The sequence below is a fragment of the Alosa pseudoharengus genome, unplaced genomic scaffold (assembly GCF_046254945.1).
Source record: "Alosa pseudoharengus isolate Yale_2024_CS ecotype anadromous, Long Island Sound unplaced genomic scaffold, YU_APseudo_1.1 YU_APseudo_1.1_scf_11, whole genome shotgun sequence".
NCBI classification, from domain to species: Eukaryota; Metazoa; Chordata; class Actinopteri; order Clupeiformes; family Clupeidae; genus Alosa; species Alosa pseudoharengus.
The window spans coordinates 32,461,085-32,483,643 of NW_027468576.1; the positions used below are offsets into that span (position 1 = coordinate 32,461,085).

Sequence of the window (22,559 nt, forward strand, 5' to 3'; positions counted from 1 at the left end):
AACCGTGGCAGGAACAGGAAGAGGAAACGGTCCTCTCGACAGTCTCGCCGAGCTGTTCAACCAAACAGCGGCTACTACTTGCTGTCTAGCCAAGATGGACACTCCTCACAGCCACGACCCTCTGTCAGTCACCACACTGATCTACAGGACCAGTTGAGAGCTGACCCCCTCTTTCTTCTGAGGGATGATGTTCTCTTAAGTGATGATGAGGACTCAAGATGGTCCAAAAGGTCCAGGCCAGTTGAGTCTTCCATGCCAACCAATGGCAGAAGATCCCCACAACCAGGGACCTCACGAGACCTCTATGCCCCTTCAGAATTGCAACAGAGAGCAAGGTCACCTTCTCCACCAAGGGCAGCCATACCCATTAACACTATTAGTGATGGTGAAGATACTGCACTACCATCTGTGACAAGGGCAAACACACCTCCAGTCATGAGTGATGACATTGATGATCAAGATGAACTTGAGGATGTAATTTTTGTTGGCGTGCTTCGCCCTCCTCAGATTGAGGTTGAATTCTACCTGGTGCACCAATCCCTGATAATTTGGGAAACCAACAACCACCTACCCATGAATGTCACTTATGACCTTCCCACCATGATCTTCAACCCTGAGAACACCAATAGACAGAGTGATTGTAGGATCTGTCTGAGTGACTATGAGGAAGGAGAAGAGTTCACGATTCTGCCCTGCAACCACAATTTCCATAGAAGCTGTGTGAATCAGTGGCTTCAGCAGAGCCCTACCTGCCCCATGTGCAGAACACAGATTCATTAGAGCACAGCAAACTGAGGGACTAAGAGTTTCAGCCATGACAACTTCTATTCTAATAAAACATCCCACATAATATCCCATCACTGCTGTTCTTTTTTATTCATGCCAAGTAATTTTAGTCTAATGAGATGTAAACTGGTAAACTACCTAGTTATTCTGATAGCTTGGCTGGTGTTGTACATTGGGTAATGATAGTATTGCGACAACCCCAGATGATGAGTGTCATAATTATTTATCAATGTTCCTCTTGTTCTTAAATTGTGTGAGGAGTTTTGTACCTAGAACACCTAGCAGAGCTTGACCTGGGTAGCTGGTGGGAACAACTGGTGTTTTTATCCGCCCATATGCTATCAAAAGGGATTTGAGGATATTATACAAACTAGTTGCTAATCAAACCCAACCTCAAAGATCTGCCTAATGCTCTGTGAAGGTATGGAGGCTGGGCTTTGACAGGGCCCTACAACAGGGACTTCAAATGGTTTAACATCCCTGTTTAAGGTCAGTGAGTAGAAACTTGGATCATAGTTCATTAAAACCAAGGAGAGCCCATTGAGTTCCAGACATTTTACCAGCTGGTTGTGATCATTAAATATACACCAAACTCTATACCAAACAGAGGGGATTAAAGACATAATGAAATTGTAAAACTAGAAAGCTGCTAATACTACTGTTAAATACAATCTGATGAAAGCATTGATATCAATAATCACAGAGAGCTCTGAAACCTTTTAAATAGTCAGACCAAAGAATTGTCACTATTTGTAGGGCAACAGGATAAAATGGAGGCTTTATTCCTCAAAACCTTTTTAAATAGTATAAAAGTCATACAAAAAATTGAATGCCATGTTACTTTTTTACATGTTTTGCTTTCTTCATTACATCCTCCAATTTACAAAAGGTGCAAATTATTATTTAGTCAAAATCTCACCCTGGCCAGTGTGAGGACGACCTGCTATTTAAAAAAAGGGGTTTGGGACTTAAAACCATACAATTACAATAAAACCAACATAATAACACAGTTAAGCTAACCATCCATTCATCTTCATATAAAAAATAAAATATGATCAGATTCATCAGTTCAGCTACTGTCCTTGTTCCTGTATGTTGAGCAATCCCGTGAGGATCAGAAATAACGAGATAGAATATGAGAAAAGGAAGGAGAGCAGACAGATGTGTCAAAACAGCTCAAGAATAGGTGGAGTTGATGAGATATAGAAGATATGCAGACAGCTCTCTGCTTTACCCTGCAGCACAGGGTGTGATCCATGGATCAGAGATGGGGACAGTAACCCATCCGAGACCCAGTCTGGGGAAGCCCTCGCTTTAGTCAGGCCACAACATCTTCAGGCCTCTGCAGCTATGACAACCCTCCTCTACCAGACTCAGGGCACAGAGGGAGGAGGAGAGAGACGTCAGTCTGGGTTGGGCCGTGGAGGAGGAACCACCACCCGCTGTTCATCCATGCGCTTGGCCTGGGAGCGCAGGATGAGGCTAAAAAAGTCCTCGTCAGGCACAGTGGGCCCCCTGGTGGGGGGAGGAGGCGCTGCACACCTCTGATCATCCAGTCTGGAGCCCTGAGGAGAGACACGGCAGAGAAAAGAAAGTGAGAGAATGAACAAGGAGGAACGGCGACAAACCGCAGCAGTGCACCCAGGAAAAAACAAATATGGGAAGTTAATAACTCTTACTTCCTGTATGAGGCATCCCAAACGAGTGAATAATATTACAAAATAATAAAAAAAATAAGACAAAAATACAACAAGAACAGAGTGAATAATCAACAATCACCTGGCACTTAACCAGCATGTCAAAGAAGTCCTCATCAGGATGGTTGTGGTCACCGCTGGCTATTAGCTGGCTGAGGACAGCCTGGCTGAGGCCTGGCAGACTGCCTCCACTGGCTCTCTGGTCGTCCAGGCGCCGGCCCTGAGAGCTGGCCAGAAGGTCTAGAAAGGGCCCAGGCTGTTCCGGGCCCTCTGGGAAGTTTGAAGCGGAAGTAGCTGAGCAAGGAGAGGAAGGAAGGGATTATGGTTACAGATCTGCAGGGGTGAGATGGGAAACTCCACAACCTTGTGGTCAGGTTGCATCTGTAAGGGCACTTTAACAATACCACATTTTTTTAAAAAAGACCCTGTAACAATGCCTCACACTATGTCCTAACAGGATGCGATGCGAGCGAACATTAGCCATAAAATCTGTTTAATTACATTGTTTTTAATTGGAGTGTCCTGGCTGCAAGCAACGCGAGCAGCGCAGCGTTTTGAGAGAACTTTTGTCGGACGCCCCATTTCCATTTTCTTTCTGTCGCTTGCGTTGCTCTGCTATTTTGAATGAGAAATATGACGCAATATAAGGGCATATTTAACAGCATAAGTAGCCGTGGCCTACTGGTTAGCGCTTCGGACTTGTAACCGGAGGGTTGCCGGTTCGAACCCCGACCAGTAGGCCATGGCTGAAGTGCCCTTGAGCAAGGCACTTAACCCCTCACTGCTCCCCGAGCGCCGCTGTTGTTGCAGGCAGCTCACTGCGCCGGGATTAGTGTGTGCTTCACCTCACTGTGTGTTCACTGTGTGCTGAGTGTGTTTCACTAATTCACGGATTGGGATAAATGCAGAGACCAAATTTCCCTCACGGAATCAAAAGAGTATACTTATACTTATACAAAACGGTCGCTCGCTCGGATCCTATTAGGACATAGTGTCAAAGACTTTTACAGCTCCAATGGTGGCACCTGATTTCAGGTGTACAGCTTTTTGGGGGCTATTCAAGGCCATAGTGACATGATACTGAACATTGTTTCTTCTCTTCCACTCAAATATTACATTTATCTAGACAAACATCCTTCTCACTCATCGTAAAAGTTGCATTCATCCAAAGCACCACGGACTAGCTATGTCGGGTTTGTGAATCAAACCTGGGTATGTTTCACAGGTGGTGGTGCTACCACTGCTCCACCAACAAGGTTACATCTGATCACAGGTGTGTAAGTAAAGTTAAACAAAGATAACTACACATGTGACTGTGACATGTGACATTTGTCCATACAAAGCCAAAATCCAGGATCTACATTTTTTGCAAAATGCTAATTTTTGCAGTAATTGAAAGTGCCATATTTTCTTTTCAATTGGTTAGAGTTTTATTGTTCTAATACTACATTTCCCAGAGATATTATGTTTGTTTTGCAGTATCTGCAAAAATGCACTGTGAAACCAAGGCAGAGTGCAGTAAGTAACAGTAACTTACTGAACATGGTACGTAACAGTAGCTTACTGAACATGGTCTTTCTCTGAATCTCTGAAAAAATAACAAAATGTAACTTTTCTGTAGCTGAAAGTTACTACACTAGTTCACTTGTGTACTCCAAACATGGAGTCATCCATCTCTATATTAGGTATTAGGAAACACTAACAGTGAACAGTAATGTATGCACATTATAATGTCTGCACAAATAAAAGTAAAGGAGTTCCACACATGAGCAAAAATGGCCTTGGCAAAGGGGTGGTGATGGGGAATTTATTAATTTCTTCAGATGCTTATAAGGAGCTTATAAAAGAACAAGAGTAACATCACCCACCCCTTTGAAGGCAATAGCACTCAGGTTAGCCTACTAGTAGGGATGGGGGCTAACTCACATTTCTTTGAGGCTACGGACAGGGTGGTAGGGAGGGAGGTAGAGGGGATACAGTTGTGACCATCTTGTATGGAGCACCTTTGGTCATCCATGCGGTTGCCTTGGAAACGGCTGAGGAGGTCGAAAAAACCCTCATCTCCGAGAGTATCCGTGGCATACTGCAAGAATAAGAGAAGTTTAATTTCAAATGCATCTTTGTTGAGACCTAAGGAGAACAGGCCTGAAGAATATGCCACCTCTCACCTATAGAGAATCAGGTCATTATAGCTACACGCACAATGACAAGTAAACAATATACAAGTGAAAAGTTTAATTAAAGAGGATTAAGTATCAATGGTGTATTGTTTGTTCTTGGCATTATCCTGTGTATGATACACATTTGTTTTTTGCTACATATTTTCATGACTAGCCAACATAAAACAACATTGAGACATATTTCACACACATTCAGATGACAGAGGTCAGTGTCCAAAATCTTAATTATTCCTCAAACTTACCTTAAAAAAACACAGCTTTTATCATTAATCATAAGCCGTATCTTCAGCATACTCAAGGACCAGACCTGAGTTTTACATTAAACCCTTTTAGGGATGCGTAAATTAGCTGTGTCGTTGTTAAACCACCATGGATTTCGCTCAAACAACGACCTTGTAACACCTGTGTCTATCAAGTGGTGTTTGATCGTTCAAGTTCACTGCAGTGAACACTGCAGTGCGTTAATGATGCAGTGCGTTAATGATGATTGTAAAGAATAGTCCTGGGCCCGGTTTCCCAATAACGATGGATACACACACTTATGGGAGTTTTCTACGATTTATCTTAAGACGTTTGTAAGAGGGACTTTGGGACCTTCTTAGGCCTACAAGGCTTTTGGGAAACCGTGTCCTGCACATTCACTAGAGCAATTATTGAGAATGCACAACCAACTTATAATCAATGGAAGAAAATGTTTCTGTAGTGTCAAAATAGTTTCTTAATTACATCCTCTGCGCACACGCAGGTGTAAATGAGTGGATGTTGTGGACGCAGCCGTGTCTGAGCACCATTGCAACCTCTGTCGTTCCACCCCTGCACTCAAAGATGAATGAATGTAATTAAAAATGTTATGATAAGTGAAATACTCTGTTGGCGGGTGTTCAGGAACTAACATTGGAACTAACCTTTCTAGAAACACCAAAGTGTCAAGAATGACAGTTCTAACTCCAAATAATGTGATGGAGGTTAGCCAACTATCCTTTAGAAACGCACCCAGATTGGCTAAAAATGTCCTACCTTCGAGCCAAGAGCATCAGTGTTGGGCGATGGGCTGCTGTCCTGGAAGACTTTGCCCGAGCTGCTGCGCTTGGGCTTCCTGCCACGGAGCCGGCGGATGAAGAAGAGCTTGGACGACGTCTTGGCCATGGAGGGTTTGGCGGTAGGGGAGGCTGCGTCTCCTTCCACCCTTAGCTCCTGCATGGGAGGATGGGGCTGTGAATTCAGGCAGCTCATCATAACATTGTGTTAGTAGTGGTAGATGTGCTGTATATCGAGTATGTGTATGTGTGTGTGTATATATATGTATGTATGTATGTATGTATGTATGTATGTATGTATGTGTGTATGTATGTGTGTGTGTGTGTGTGTGTGTGTGTGTGTGTGTGTGTGTGTGTGTGTGTGTGTGTATATATGTGTGTGTGTGTGTATGAGTGTGAGTGTGAATGTGAATGTGAGTGTGAGTGTGAGTGTGAGTGTGAGTGTGATCTATACAGTATGTCTGTAGGCCTTTCTTGTATTCACATACAGCACTCTTGTCAGGGTTGAGTTTGACCAGTTCCATATTCTCCATGCTGGGCCTTCTTCCGGTTCTAGGTCGAGCTCCTGAAAAATGATTGACATTTATTTTTATTTTTTTCACTCTTCAGCTAAAATGCAACAAAAGACTATTTCTTTGTGGTCCAGAAAAACAAAGTTGCATGATATTTGTATTCCAAACCGCTGCCATTCACTGTATTTAACACCTTGCTCTCAATTCCCCATTCACACTAACTCATACAGTATAAGGGCTAAGCTACACCAGGCACATAACTGAAGTGGCCACACCAGACATGATAGTGGTGCGTATGTTCAAAAAAAATAGACCAGTCTTCTATAATGGACTTTACGCGTCGCGAATGAAACGCTTCAGTCACTCGCCCGGTGTAGCTTCCCTGTAACATTGGAGCCCATTTACTTTATTTCATGGTTACACATAGTAAGTTAGACTATAGACAATAGCTCAGGTGTTTAACAAGTAGCACAACTATAGGACTAAAGGGCCGCTGTGGTGAGAACGGGGGACTCACCGTGAGGGCTGGACTCGAGGTCGGAGGTGTTGATGAGCGAAGTGCTGCTGGGGTGCACACTGAGATGGGAGTTGCTGCTGCTGTGGTTCAGACCCAGCACCAGCTGCAGGTCCGATATGTTCATCCTGGCCGTCAGCTCGCCACTACGGTCCCCGATCTAGGGGAGGGACACGGAGAACGTCAGCACAGGACAGGGGAGATGTGTAAGTGTTATTCCTCATCAGTAGGGGGAGCCAACTCACACACACACACACACAGATACACACACACCTCTTTGGAGATCTCCAGGTGTCTCTGGGCAAAGTGCATGGCCTGCTCATGATTGCCCAGTGCTGTGTGAGCATTCCCTAAACTCCAGCATGCTCGGCCCTCCCCTACCCTAAAGGGAAGGATGAGAAAGTGGTGAGTAAAGAGAGAGGAAAGACTTAAAGACTAGGGAGGTAGGACGAGAAAGACATAGTTTGACAGGGAGGGAGATGTCTACTTGTTTTTATTTTTTATGTTATCTTAAGCTAAAAATTTTACTTAACTTAATCCTGTTGTGTTTGAAGTGTATGACCCAAAATGTCACACGGTCACCCCTGTGGTAGTTTCAAACATTCTACAAATGTTAAAAAATGTATTATGTCGAGTTGGGCAAACATTTCCATTTCAAGATGGGAACCCAGTTAGATGCTAAACAACCATTTTTTAATTACATCTTTACAGGTGTAGCTAAGATCAGCATGCAAATGTCTGGGTGCTTAACAGGGGTGTTTAGCCATCCATGAGGTTTGTCAGACAACCACTCCAATGGCCAAGATAAAGCAAGATGGAGCATCACCTTGGGTCAGAGGAGTCACTAGACTTAAGACGTTACTGGGGCACGTGGCATCAGTCTGCTGCACTTTGGGGCAAATTCTCCCATGTGCGTAGGGTGCGTATAAGTGCGTTCTTCAGCCTGCACAAATTCTCCCCTTAACTTAAATCTGTCATTTACACGCACTGTAGGGAGTTTGGGAGGAGCAACCCCAAAATCTTGGCTTTTCTTATTCTGCCACTGATTTAAGCACCTTTCCAGCTACGCTCTCCCGAGAACTGTATTAAGGTTGAGCGGCCTTATAAAGTGAAAAACAGCAAATTGCTTGATGTCGGCTGTAGGCCTAATTCTAAATACATGTATAGAATGTTACAAATTAACATTACAGTATAAAATTCGGTGCTTAATACGCTGATACGCTTTATGTTTTTCCCCATTACACATTCATTGAATGAAAGTGCACGCACATACAAAAAACTAAACAGGTACTGGGTAGCCTATAAGGCTGAGCCAACATATAAAAAAATAAAGAAATACCCGCACACTGTTATATAAGCTCCCAGCGTGTTTTATTAGGCTACAACGTTTTCGACCAGAGGTCTTCGTCAGGTATCAGGCAGGCATTACCTTATCCATGAGGCTACATTATTAAATAAACCCTGTTATAATCACCCACTTTGGATATTGGAGCTTACCGACTGTGCATCTTCAGTTTTAACGTCATAATCCCATAGCCTAGCTTCATTCGAATCTGTCCATTTCTCTCCAACTTGACTGAAGTCATCCACACATTTGCACAGACACTATTGTCGAGCCTTGTTCTCCTGTCTCTTGATTTGTTTGTAAACAAATTAATCAAATCACAACAAATTGTAAACAAATCTACACACCTCAAGCACCTCTTGACTCTTTATTAACAAACGACCTCAAAGCAAGTAAATTCTTTGTTAGGCTATGACACCATTTTACTGTAGGCCTCTATTCAGTTCACCATGCTTATGCTTACGTTTTCAAAATCGAAGACTGGTTTGTGTTCTTTCTGGATTTAAATGGCATTCAAAAGGTCAATGAGAAAGTCCACGTTCCAAAAATAACGCCTCTTTCATAAGGCTGCATTGATTTCGAACTTGCACGCTCTGGATGTGACAGAAGCGGGAATGGGAGAATAGGCCTACCCGTAACTGCAGTACGTAACTGCGTGTAAAAAGCATCCACTCTTTCCCCGATATTATCAATTTACATGAATGCACTGCCCCCCTAGTTGAACGTGAGATTTTTACTGGGGCACAGCTTATAAATACTGGGGCATGTGCCCCAGTAAAAAGGGTATAGGGATGCCCCTGCCTTGGGTGCTTTTTCAGAGGACTGTGGGCTACCGCTATCCGTATAATATATATATATATATGTGTGTGTGTGTGTGTGTGTGTGTGTGTGTGTGTGTGTGTGTGTGTGTGTGTGTGTGTGTGTGTGTGTGTGTGTGTGTGTGTGTGTGTGCTGACCGGTCATTGAGGTCCTGAGCGATGCGCATGTGTTTCAGGTGGTAGTCGATGGCTCTGCTGTAATCCTGAAGCAGGGTGTAGGTGTTGCCTAAACTGTAGCAGGCTTGGGCCTCCACAGCACGATCTTTCAGCGAGCGAGAAAGCTGGAGTGTGCGTCTGGAAAAAGAAAACACAATTTAAGACATAACACACACACACACACACACACACACACACACACACACACGTACAGCACTAAGGTTTTGACATGGTCGTACTTGTAATGATCGGCCGCAAGTTCAAACTGTCCCAAGAAAATATGGGCGTTTCCAAGGTTACAGTAGGCCCTCCTCTCAGCAGGTCTGTCTCCAAATTCTTTAGCAATCAGAAGACGCTGGAAAGAGAGAAATAGGTGAGGTAAACAGAGAGAGAAAGGCAGAGATTTGACATGTATTTATGTACATCTAACTTGAGGACAGAGATTACACTTTACACACATGTCTAATTATGTATGTATCATATACTGTAGGCATGTTAGATTTTCTCTCTTCACGATTATAATTACATCTGTCTTGTTCTCTACCTGTTCATGGGCCACTACTGCATTCTGGAAGTTTCCCAGCAAGTAATGCGTGTTGCCAAGATTGCCGTAGGTTCGGCCCTGGGCTGCTCGATCACCTAGCTCTTTGACAATGGACAGATTAGCCCTGAAAAAGAGACAGTGAAAAGAACAAATGAGAAAGAAAAAAATTAGAAAAACAATACATCCTCTGCAATGAATCCAATGAATCAAGTGCAAAAGGCACAATATCATCCCACTGATGAGCGTTGAGTACTGACTCATAATATTCAATGGCTTTGTTCAGTGCTATCCGGGCTTCTTCCGGAAATTCTACAGGGTCCATTCCACTCCAACATATGCTCTTTCCCTTGGCATGGTACACATTCCCATAGTTATACAGTGCTCTGGCCTGCCCAACCTACACACACACGCACACACACACACACACACACACACACACACACACAAGAAAAGAAAAAAGAAAAAATAAATAAAGAAAATAAATACCTAGTCCTATAACATTATGAATAACTTTATTAAGTAGGAAATCTGGTAAAGCTCTGTGAGTGATAAGCAGGTGATAGCTGTAACATATGACTCTTGGGTATACAGTACCACTGCATGAGACTTGCCTTGTCATAGCAGGTGATAGCTGTAACATATGACTCTTGGGTATACAGTACCATTGCATGAGACTTGCCTTGTCATAGCAGGTGATAGCTGTAACATATGACTCTTGGGTAGCAGCTATACAGTACCACTGCATGAGACTTGCCTTGTCATCTTGGGTATACAGTACCACTGCATGAGACTTGCCTTGTAACATATGACTCTTGGGTATACAGTACCACTGCATGAGACTTGCCTTGTAACATATGACTCTTGGGTATACAGTACCACTGCATGAGACTTGCCTTGTAACATATGACTCTTGGGTATACAGTACCACTGCATGAGACTTGCCTTGTAACATATGACTCTTGGGTATACAGTACCACTGCATGAGACTTGCCTTGTCATTGAGTATAGCAGAGATGTCAAGGTGCCTCTGACAACAAACCGCTGCCTCATCGAACCGGCCCAAAATTTTCAGTGTGTTTCCAAGGTTACCACTGGCCTTTGCCTCTCCTAGTTCATCCCCGATAGTCCTTTAGAAAGGGACAGAAATGTGTTGCCGTGTCATTTTAATATTTATATTTGAAAAATACATAGATGGAAGTAATTTAAACAATTCCATTAATGATAATATCATTATCAACCAGTCAAGTGATCATATTTATTTATGTGTAATTTACCTGGCTATAACATAGTTAAACTGCAAATTACACATATTTCCTGAAAAACCTCAGTTGTCAGTAGCAAGTGCAACATCTGTGTTCCAGTTTTTGCATTTTATGTTTAAGTGGAAAGGTGTGAAATGCACAATACAAAGCTGCCCGATCTTTCCTTTTACCATGTACATTTCCTCCTATAGCCCCTAAAATAGCTGAATATCCTGACTGCAGCTCCTGTTGGCGTACCTGGTCAGGGTGAGGTCATGGCGGTGGTACTCTAGGGCTTTAGTGTAGTCATGAAGATGGAAGTAGGCATTGCCAAGCTGGCTGTAGATGGCACTGAGGATCTGCAGGTCCTCGGTGCCCACCTGGATAGCCGACTCAAAGAAGGAGACGCCAGCGCAGTAGTCGCCCACCTTGCACAGGCGCTCGCCCTCCAGAGCCAGCTCCAGACAAGACGCCTCCATCCTGCAGACCGCAAGGAAGAGAAAGAAACTAAAGATGTTCAGTAAAACTGACACCCATGAAGCATATTGCAAAGGTAAGAAAAAGCATAGGGGTTAAAGAATTGCTGTTAAATTTAAGACAATTTAGGCACCTATAGTAATTAAAAGCAGCCTGGAGTTTGTAGAAAACAATTCTCAGAGTCCCTAAATAAATGTCACTGAATGAATTCATTCCCTAAAATAAAAAATGAAAAGAAATCTTTAAAAAGCCAACATCTACACCCTTTACAATATTTTTCTCTCTCTTTCACACACACACACACACACCACACACACACACACACTTGTGAGCTAACGGCACTGCCCGTCCCCTCCGCCCTTCCAGAGGCTATAACAGCTTGTTTACCAAAGACTTTTCCGTTTCACTCCCAGCAGACTGTTTGTTCCTGCCTCTCATGAGGGGCTGGCAGTCCCTCAGCTCCGCTCAGCAGTGGCCATTATGCGCCATCGCACTGACCCGAAGTCAGCTCAAAGAACTAGACCAAGACTGCTTTGCCGTTTCTCCTGGTACACTTTTTGAGTCCAGTGAATGGCGGTGAGTGTTACTGGGATTATGCCACAGGATTTACTTGGCAGTGTTGGAAAGCCACAGCTTGACCAAATAACAGATGAACACTAAATGACTCTAAACTCAGATGTCATGAGGTATGAAGAAGCCTGTACAGACTGATGCAATGTCTCCCTCCCTCCACAAACAGAAGCAGCTTATGCAGGGACTGCTGCATATTGCTGAACGCAGATGCCGTACATACTGTCAATAGCACTGCCAATTGAACCTTTCAATTATCCTTGACCAATACTGGGTACTCTGAAAATGAGAGAGAGGGGGAGACTCTCCCAGTAGAGGTCAGTGCTGTGGATGCCTGTGGTGCGGTCTCCTACCTTTCACTCTTTTCCCTGTGCAGGCACCCAAAGCACTTGAACAGGACGGACCTGTCCAGTTTCTTCATCGCTCGTCGGCGGCGCGTACCAGAGAGCAAACTGGAAGATTCCCGGGGGGGACCGGACGGCTTGTGCCATGACGCTCGCCTCCAGCACAGCCCGGGCACGTTCATTCCCATGACATAATCCCGTCTCCCTGACGATGACCAATCCCAACTGTACTGTGAACTGTACCTGACAAGAGGCTTCTTGTCTCTGGACTGCCTGCAATGCACGCGACTGCAGCGCTCCGTCCTTTCTGTTTCAGGGTGGAAAGTGCTGCTACTGTTCCCCCTTCCACATCCTCTGCTCCCCTTGGAGGGCTTTTAAATCTCCCAAATCTTTTGTTGTTGCTCCGCCGCGAGTAATGTTAGGTTTCGCAGTGATAAGTGGCCAGAGAACATTAAGCTGGGTTAAGCCTTTGCTACCAAACCCCTCCCTGTCACCAGTTCTGCTCTCCGGCTCAATCCATGTCCACTTGTCATTCTACAAGTTTCTCTTTGACACTCTCTCTTTTAAATTGAACTACCAGTATTTACCTCCACTTAGACGAATGGATTATTTTTCTGCTGAATCCATTCAGCAAATAATAGTTGGAAAGTCTACCCCTTCTGATACGTGATTGCAGCAAAACACTTTTTGTCCCGGGCTGTAGATCCTGCTTGACTCTCTTTGCGTGAGGGGAGTAGCAGCTAATATGCTTTGCTAACACAACTTCAGATGGCGCATTACTCCAAGTGCCTGAATAAACACACAAATCCTACACGACCCCACCCCGAGGTCACTGGCTCAGTGGTGTCACAATAAAGGAATAAAGACAGTTCAGAGCAGCCACACACCAAATGGCTTTCTAAAAGAACATATATTAAAACATGTTTTTACTTAGAGGCATTATAGCCTCCTATTGGAATGTGGTGATGTGTTTTGGCATTTTCAACAAGAGGCAGCACTCCCTGCTGTGGTAGGCTCCATCTGCACCTTTTAATGACGTATGACCGAGGAAGCCATGGAGAAGATGGGTTTCAGTGGTAGTCGGTGAGCTGAGGCCAAGCCGGTCAAATCCACTTGAGTGCATTAGAGTCTGTCCCCGTCCTAGAACAGCCTGGGGCTGCAAGGCCACTAGACCCACAGCTCCCCAGGCCTTCAGCTGCTCGAGTGGTCAGGTAGCGGGGTGGTTTGTGGGGCAGGACAACATGGCCTAAGCCATTTTGCACAGGGAGAATGCCATAACTCCCTCTGGCTTTCACACACATACACACACTAATACGTGTACACAAATTCACACACATAAGCACACACACACTAATATGTGTACACAAATTCACTCACACACACACACACACACACACACACACACACACACACACTAATACATTTGCACAAACTCACACACATAAAACACACACACAGACACACACACACACACTAATACGTGTACACAAATTCACACACAAACACACACACACTAATACTGTATGTGTATACAAATTCACACACATAAGCACACACACACACACACACACACTAATACGTGTGCACAAATTCACACACAAACACACACACACACACACACACACACACTAATATGTGTACACAAATTCATACAAACAAACACACACACACACACACACACACACTAATACATGTACAGGTACACAAACTCACACACATAAACACACACACACACACACACACACACACACACACACACACACAGACACATAAACAAAAGAAATACTTGAGTTAGTTGTAGCTTTGTGAAACATCTAAACACCAGACAATAAAATCACCAACCCCTACTTTGAGCTAATCCGTCATAAGCCATTGAACTTACTGAGAGACTTCTGTCAGCTGTCTAATTGTTGCCCTCCATGCTTGAGACAAAACCCCTCCAACACCCTCTCAATTATGTATCAAAACATACAGTGGGGAAAATTTTTTTAGTAAATATTTTTCCAATGATGCTATTCACATACCCCGGAAATTCCAGAGTTCTCGCAAGGGCACAATTTGAATTGGCAATGAGTAATGATGCACGTTACTTTTGCCACTTGTATCGCAGGGAGCCAATCACATCGGTGTATCTGATATAGGCGGGCCAAAGGCAAGCTAAACAGATGACTGTCGTAGTGTTATCCAATTGCGTCGAAGTCCTTGGAGAAGCCTTTGTTAGTAATGACAGCTTCATTCCTGTATGAAGAATCTAATCAGCCGCAGTATTCAGGTCGGATTTTGGCCCGTTCTTCCAAACAGATTGTCTTTAAATCTTTAAGATTCCGAGGGGCCCTCTTGCGAACTGTGATTTTTCGTTCCTTCTACAAATGTTCTATTGGATTTAGTCAGGTACATGATTGGGCCATTCTAACATCTTGATTTGCTTTCTATGAAGCCAATTGAGAGTTTCCTTTGCTGTATGCTTTGGATCATTGTCCTGCTGGAATATCCTCACCCTCATCATCCTGGTGGATGGCAAGATTCTCCCAGTAAAGAGCACCATTCGTTGTTCCTTCAATTAGCAGTACTTTGCACTTCGTATAAATGTGCTTTAAAAATATAAATAAAATATGACATCTGCCAGTGTCAGGAGATGGAAAACAGCCCCACACCATGATGCTTCCACCTCTAAACTTTACTGTCGGTATTGTGTTTAGGGTTTAGTATTTAGCAGTGCCAGTTCTCCTCCAAACATGGCGTGCAGTGTGACAGCCAAAAAGTTCAATTTTGCTCTTATCTGACCAGTATTTCATAGGCTTGTCCAAATGTTGCGTAGCAAACTTTAAACAAGCTTCAACATGTTTTGATGTGTTTGGGTGAGCGTACATAAAGGCCATGGCTCCTGGACTTCTCTTCTGATGATGATGATGGAGTGATGTTCCTTCCACTTGCGGATAATGGCCTTTATGATGCTTACTGGAAGATTTTGTCTGCATCCAGTTCCATTGATATGTTTTGCTACAATACGGTTGCAAAGGTCTTGGGAGAGCTTTTACCCATCATGAGATGTTTCTTGTGTGAAACTTTAGTAAGGAAAAAACATTTTCTAGCCTTTCAATATCAATATAGCTTATATTATTTTGCACAGATAGAAGAGATAATTCTAATTACTTACAGATTTCAGCTCATTCCTTGCCTTTCCTTGCCTTGGTGTACTGTTTTTCTAATAGTTTTGCCTGTGTCATTCCACTTTATTACACATAACTTTACTTATGGACTTAGATGTTGTGAATACTCTATATATCTGGATAGTGCTTTAGTTCCATTAGTTAATACTAATGTATGGTGAAAATGTCATGTAAATAGACACAAAAAAAAAAATGTTGACGTGTTGAATACTTGAATACTTTTCCCCACCGTATGTTTTCTCCAAGAGACAAACATCTAACCTGACAGAGAGAGCAAGAGTGTGTGTATGCATGTTTGTGTGTGTGTATGTGTGTGAATGAGAGAGGTGTCACACACACAACTTTCAACCTCTCACAGACATAAATTCCAATGTCCTGTGTGGTACAAGCAGGACCTGCTGGAACCCAACCCGATCTGGTCACACAAACATGGACAGGTGAGCTTCCAGGGAGCAGAACCCACAGATAAATAGCCCAACCACACACAGGTGTGTGTAAGGAACAGGTGTGCCTCTAGAAAAGGACACTCAAGCCATGTCGAGGACGCTGGGTGAGCCAGAAGACGACCCTCAACTTCATAAAAGTTTCAACAGAGCCATTAAAAATGTAGGTGACCCGTAGGTTGCTTGGCTGACAAAGACAGCTCAGTTTCACCTTGTTCCCACGCAAGTGCCTACTCAGGTTACTGAGACTGTGTCCCTACTGAAGGACTTAGCACTGTGGCATAGATGGTTAGGGAATGATTTCATAGCACTGAATTTGATCATGTTCTTTTGCCAATGTCAAAAGGATAATCTAATGACTGCCGGGTGCTTTATGTATTACAATGTTCATGACAGTACTTGGATGTCAGTGCTGTGGCTCACAATCTGAAATAAGATGTCATGACACACAAGATTAATGGTAAAGTGTGTTGCTCAGTGGTACTGATGAGATTAGCTGGTCAGGGAATGATTTAAACAAGCAGTGTTCAAAACACACTTAGTCTCAACCAGACCTATGGACAGGGAGCTGACACCTGATCACAACGCATCACAGTGGACAATCAATCAGCAAGTGCATAAACATAACCACACAGACACACAGACACACACACACAGCAAAGAGGGCTTTTAAGAGGTGATGGACTTCGATCACCAATGTAAAAGGGTCTTGTGTCAAAGCTGACCATCTGCAGTGAGCTGTCTGTACACACACACACACCAGCCACAGCAATCCATTACCATCAAGAGGCTACTTCACTAATTACTTCCCCCTCCCAAGGGCAAGATCTGCATTAAGGCTACAGACTGACTGATGCAGAGCTTGGCAGAAACTAAGCTCATGTTCTCAAACTGTACAACACAGCAGTTTTTTGATAAAAAAAAAAAGCTACAAATTGCATTTGATGCCCGAAGCATGTTCTTCTTACCACTCTGTAAACTTGAACCAACCACTGTGGTTGTTTTCCTGCCTTCTGCTGTACTATTGCACAACAATGTACCTTTGAGGTAGCGTCAATCTGAGAATGTTAGCAATGCCACCCAGCAAACTTTGTTCCTGTACGGGCTGCTTTAGCTACGAGGACAGAACTGCTACCCACACTACCACCTTACTGATTAAGTGAGTCTCAAAACGACTGCCTCAGTCAGTATTTCACAGTAGGCATGTCTACCTAGCTGAGCAGGTGTGTGTTAACAGGCATGAACCACTTGTCCTACCTGCACCGCACGTCATAGTGCTGATCCTCTTCATGCATACTGAGAAGAGAGGTCACGTCCACGGAAGAGCAAGTCTTGATGAAGTCCCCTAAAGATGTGTATTCCATTTGAAACAAAGGGAGTAGGCTACTATGGAGTATGTAGAGAGGAGTGGTAATATCTTGAATTGGTCAAAAGCTGTGGCAGAGAATGGACCCACGCAGAGAAAAAGAATGGCATGAATATTCTAAAGGTGGGGATGGACGCAGGAGCTGGAGAGGCGGGGACCAGCTGAGTGACGGAGTAATGGACACACGAGAACTCTGATCTCACAAGGTTTCATTCTTCCCCCTCCCGTTCTCACTCACACACACACACACACACACACACACACACACACACACACACACACACACACACACACACACACACACACACACACACACACACAAATTGAATTGCTATTCCTTTCGCGAAGTCTTCTTCGTCTTAAAAATGGGTGTTCACTCGCTCTGAACGTCCTCTATGTCAGGAATTCCCATCTGACACAAAATAATTTTATCTGCTCTTCTTCTTCCTAGATTTCCAGCACAACCACATACACCAATGAATCATTCTCATTGGGTTTACACATTTCTCATACCATTTTGCACAGTTACTGTAACAAAGATGCCATTCAAAGACCCCAAACTCTATTGGTTTCCCTGTGCTAAACAAAATGAAAACATCTATTCACAGGTGTTAGAGATTCCTTGCATAAGTCTGAATCTCTGATACACCTGCGTGAAACTCCTTTGCACAATTCTTCAATCAGCAAGCATTCATTATCCATAAAAGATACCATGTCTGTTCTGTGTTGCTATTTGCAAGTATGGCTCTAAGGCACATTTAGAGAAAGTACTGTATTGCCTATTTGATGAGGAAAACAGTACAGCTTGTTCACAAAGCCCAGGTGTTCACTGTAGGTCTATTTCAATGAAAAATTATAATTTGTAGTTCAATGAAATTTGTCTTGTCTAGGTGCTTACTGTAGGTCTTCCATGCCAATGGCAGTTACATCTTGGGAGGAATGAATACAATTAGTATACAAAGTCTTTTCACAGTTTTTCTGACACCAGAAATATGAGAAAGAAATGGCACAGACATAGCAAAAATGGTTGAAACTCCTGCATTTTGTTGTCCAGTGTGTAATGATTCATTGAAATCACACAGTGATATGACTGCAAGATGTGTTGTTTGAAGGCACATTTCACATTTTTGCATGTTTTAAATGTTGTGAGAGAGTAAGAGCCTTTTGCAAGCATAATGTGTAATTTTGACCAGAGTACTTTTGTTTATACCTGCGTGTTACTTGTTTTGAAAACGTGATGTTAAGAGTTGACAGAAGCATTAAAGCGATCAAGAAAAACTGTAACACTGGAATGTTTTTCACACTACAACAAGCCTACATTTAGTCAATAATTATGCTTGACGTCCTCTCAATTAGGCCTGCAAGATGCTCTACTATTAATGGTTTTATAAAAATGAAGAGAAAATGGCCTAAATAGCCAGTCTGTTAATCCTGAAACTACCTGATGATAACCCATTTGTGGAAGCAGAGGCATTTACAACCTTGCATAATTCCACTTTTCTCCTCAAAATTAAAAGCTTGAGTAAGGTTGAACAAGGGGGAATGAGTAACTTCTCAGAAGTAGCCTACACTTCCCATAAGTTATTGTGGGGCATGACTCGTCTGATAAGGGAAGCAGTGCATTTTGCATTCAAGAAATCTTCACAGCCGGCCAGTGCAGCCTGGAACTTCTCCATTTTATAGAGTTCACACATTACTCATCAGCACTAATCTCTGGGACACGTTCCCAAAAAAGTCATGGGTGTGGGACAGAGTAACAGTTGTCTAGTTCCCCACACTTTGGTTCGGTTCCAGTCTAACTCTAGTCTAGATCCCCACCCTTTGAATGTACCCCAGAGGTTGGGGGCTGCATTGTGGGATCAATGGATGTATCAGCTAGGCTGAAAGCAGCATGTTTTTGTCAACTAAGAGACATTTCCAGTACAGTATGTGGTAGAAGATATGTGAGTGAGTCATAGATGAGTTAAGCTTACATGAGTGTCATAGCAATGCTCATTGGAAAGATGAAGCAACAGCTAGGCTACACCCCATTACCGATGATGCTTTTTTTGCTATTGCATTTTACATAGTGTTCTTTTTTCCAGCAAGTCATAGCAGGGGTGCACCTGTTGCAGCGGTCTGACAGCACATCTGACAAGTACAAGGCACCTGCCACCACCAAAGGGCTTGAATATAAACTGAAATATTAAGAAAGTACTTCTCACACTGCTCTTCCTAGTACAATAGTATCCATCCAAAAAGAGAAATGTTTAGAGAAATTCTGATTCAGCCACGACTCTTTGTTTTACACTATGCTTTTCTGACCCATGACATGTGATCGGTCCTCCACCACCAGTAGTCTGTGTTCTTTAAATATTCAGGGTTGCTGGCCAGAGGCAGAATAACCCAGGGAACGATTAGTGTTTAAAAATGGAAAACCAGTTCAATTGATTATTGTTATAAGAACTCAAGAAGAGTGACTCCACAAGGGTATTCACTAAAAATCTGTTTTGACGGTGACATTTCAGGAAAAACATCTTAGTCAATACGTCACACTGATGCCGAAGGTCTTGTGATTGAGAAACTACTAGACAACATTTGTGTACTGGCTGGCAGAGTGAGAAACCAGGGTCTACTTGGAAAATGTGCCATTAGACAGAAATGAAAGGAACTTGGTTCCTGCATTTTTAAGCTGATTTTTTTCCATCCTGTAACATGGCAGTTAGAGTTGTGTAGCAACTGTGGTCTGTGATCTTGTGGTTTTGCCAGCTGCGAACTATTGACAATAGAGGACATGGACATCTTGGCCCCCCAGCCCACTGAAATAAGCCCCTCATTGTAAACACAAAGCTTCTGTTATCATGTGCCAGTATCAGGAGCCTAGGACAGAGGGACCAACCACAGTATTGAATGAAAGACAAAAAGCTAAAACAAAAAGCATGTTTTAGTTCAGATTGTCTAGAATGCTAGACTGACTGATGGAGAAGAGATAATTAACTGTGTGTGTGTGTGTGTGTCTGTGTGTGTGTTTCAGGGAGTCATCAACAGTCCAGTATGGCAAACAGCTGGCTGAGATGGTTGACCGAAAGCTGGAGGACCACTACAAATTAGACGGCAGTGCTAAGAAGGTCAGTACCTTGTCCAGCTAGCTACCTATCCTCCAGGACAGCCCTGGTCCTTCTCTTTCAATCACACCAAGGCCGTAGTCATGATGTCAACATTGGTGGGGACCAAATCTGTGGTGGGGTCTGAGGGACCCCCAAACAGAATTTCAATACATTTCCTACCATGCAAAATTATTATTAAAAATCACAAACAAGTCGTTAGGTCAGTCAATTAGGTTATTCCAAACTTTTGACGGACATAGGCATGGCATGGATGGATTATGAACCCCTGGACACAGATGCCCCCCCCTTCTGGTGAGTTTTGTGAAAAGAGAAGGGTGGAGAAGAAGCAACTTCACTGGTTCATCCCTGGACCCGTGACTCCATTTGTGTTCAAAATGTATACTTTAAAAGAAATTACAAACTAGAGTATCTTGTGATAACCTCTATATTACACAGAAAGTGGTTCTTTGACTTATTACTTACACCTGAAGATTTTTTTAAACTAAGGCTTAGACTCATAGGTTTGGAGCCTAATAAGATTTTGTCTTTTAATTTAGATTGTATTATGCTGCGACTAATCACACAATTTTAACATGAAAGGGACAGGATTCAGGAATAGGCTACTAAGACAGGCCCCTCTTCTGTCTGACCCACCTCATGTTACCCCTGTATGCATTATAGACTGGCTTCTGACATAAATGACGTTTTGTGCCAACATGTAGAAACACTAGGCCTACTACAGCCTTTAATTGGTGAATGGAGGTGCAAACCACTCAGGGGTGTAGGCTACTCTGGAACCATAGGTCACTAATTTGTGCGTTATTTACGTTTGATTACATTTCAGATACAGTACGTGTTGGTTTCCTGTAGGCCTAGTATAGCGCTTTATTCTTTCTTTATTTTTCTATGTCCGAATATTGGGGGGGGGACATTTTGGTCATATTTGAATATTGGGGGGGACACGTCCCCCTCAATGTCTATGGTGACTATGGCCCTGAATCACACCATCACCGAAGGGGAATTTCCCTCACAGGATAAAAAGAGTATATACTGATTTGTCCACAGAATAAATAGACCATTCACTTTCATCACTTAGATGGTAAAGGTAGACTCCATGATACCGGCAGAAGTGTTTCAAACACAACAGAGAACAAATGAATCCATCCCTGAGTGTGTGTGTGAGAGAGAGAGAGAGAGAGCAGAAGAAAAGTGTATGAGAGAAAGAGAGCAAAATAAAGAGTAAGTGTGTGAGAGTAAGTGAATGAGAGGGAAGTAGCCTACACTACTCTGTACTGTAGGATGTAGAATGAGCAACACCAGTAGCTCTGACAAGCACAGAAGTGAATTAAAATAAATAGAAAAAATAATAAGGCTAATGGAAGTATGATTCTGGTAATGAATCAGTGAATGTATGCCTACAGTTATACTATTTGACAACTTCACACGACAAAAACAAACATGCACATAACCTGTATAGCCTGTTACCAAAAGTTGGCGTTGAACGAGATTTTTCGAGGACTAGTGGACGACTGCGGTAGGTATGTATGTTGACGGTATGTGTTACAACACGTAAACATGGTTGAGCATTCAGCTGCATTTTCGAGATACCTAATGATGTAGCCTAACCTACCTTTGTGGAATTATAGCTGACGGAATTCTCCAGCTTGTCGAAAAAAAGGCAATAGGTCGATCCGTTTCCAGTGATTGGCTTGGTAGCCTACATCGTAAGTGAAAGCGGTGTCACAGTAGACTTCATGGACTTCAACGTTTACGCTTTCGCCATTTTCCTCAAACTTTTTTTTCCCTATATCTTCCTTGTGCTGTACTTGAGGAAACTTGCTCATCTGGCACTGATGTTAGCCAATCACGCCAAAGAAATCAGTTCAGGTCACGCCCATAATAATATCCCTCACTGCAGCTGTAATGTTTTGTTGCGCTACATTCTGTGGTAATTAGGCTACAAAAGGGCAACATTGTAGCAATTTGATTTATACATTGTTTCAAATAGTTAAATCACACCACTGTCATCACCTAGCACTATCTTTCATAAATAATTTTTGCACATGTATTTCTCGATTAGACAGATCGATAAGCCTACCGAAATTTGGAACGGCAAAGTAATGCAGGATGATATTTCACTTGTCCATAGAACACTTTTTCATTTCCTTGCAGTTTGTCCGGGCACATTTGCTTCTGCCTCACTTTCATTCTGGTGTGGTCATGGAAAGCATGAATAAGCCTATGTGGTCAGACCATGGGCGTTAATTTGGCAT

At 43.0% G+C, this 22,559-nt stretch overlaps 1 protein-coding gene across 2 annotated transcripts; it reads right to left on the reverse strand.

The window, feature by feature from the left end:
* Nucleotides 1–1,545: 1,545 nt before the first annotated feature.
* On the reverse strand, nucleotides 1,546–22,100 carry LOC143117284 (G-protein-signaling modulator 2-like). 2 transcript variants are annotated; one of them, XM_076278909.1, is made up of 14 exons: nucleotides 21,917–22,100; nucleotides 11,089–11,310; nucleotides 10,581–10,716; nucleotides 9,847–9,986; nucleotides 9,590–9,713; nucleotides 9,285–9,400; nucleotides 9,028–9,183; nucleotides 7,000–7,108; nucleotides 6,730–6,886; nucleotides 6,189–6,265; nucleotides 5,681–5,857; nucleotides 4,410–4,566; nucleotides 2,566–2,777; nucleotides 1,546–2,351 (listed from the first exon to the last, which is right to left on the reverse strand). In XM_076278909.1, the coding sequence occupies exons 2-14, from the start codon at nucleotides 11,307–11,309 to the stop codon at nucleotides 2,190–2,192; spliced, it is 1,944 nt and encodes a 647-aa protein (XP_076135024.1). In that variant the 5' UTR covers nucleotide 11,310; nucleotides 21,917–22,100; the 3' UTR covers nucleotides 1,546–2,189. The 2 variants fall into 2 exon arrangements, with proteins under 2 accessions (XP_076135024.1, XP_076135023.1); XM_076278908.1 differs by lacking the exon at nucleotides 21,917–22,100 and adding an exon at nucleotides 12,231–12,930.
* Between the last annotated feature and the right edge of the window lie 459 nt (nucleotides 22,101–22,559).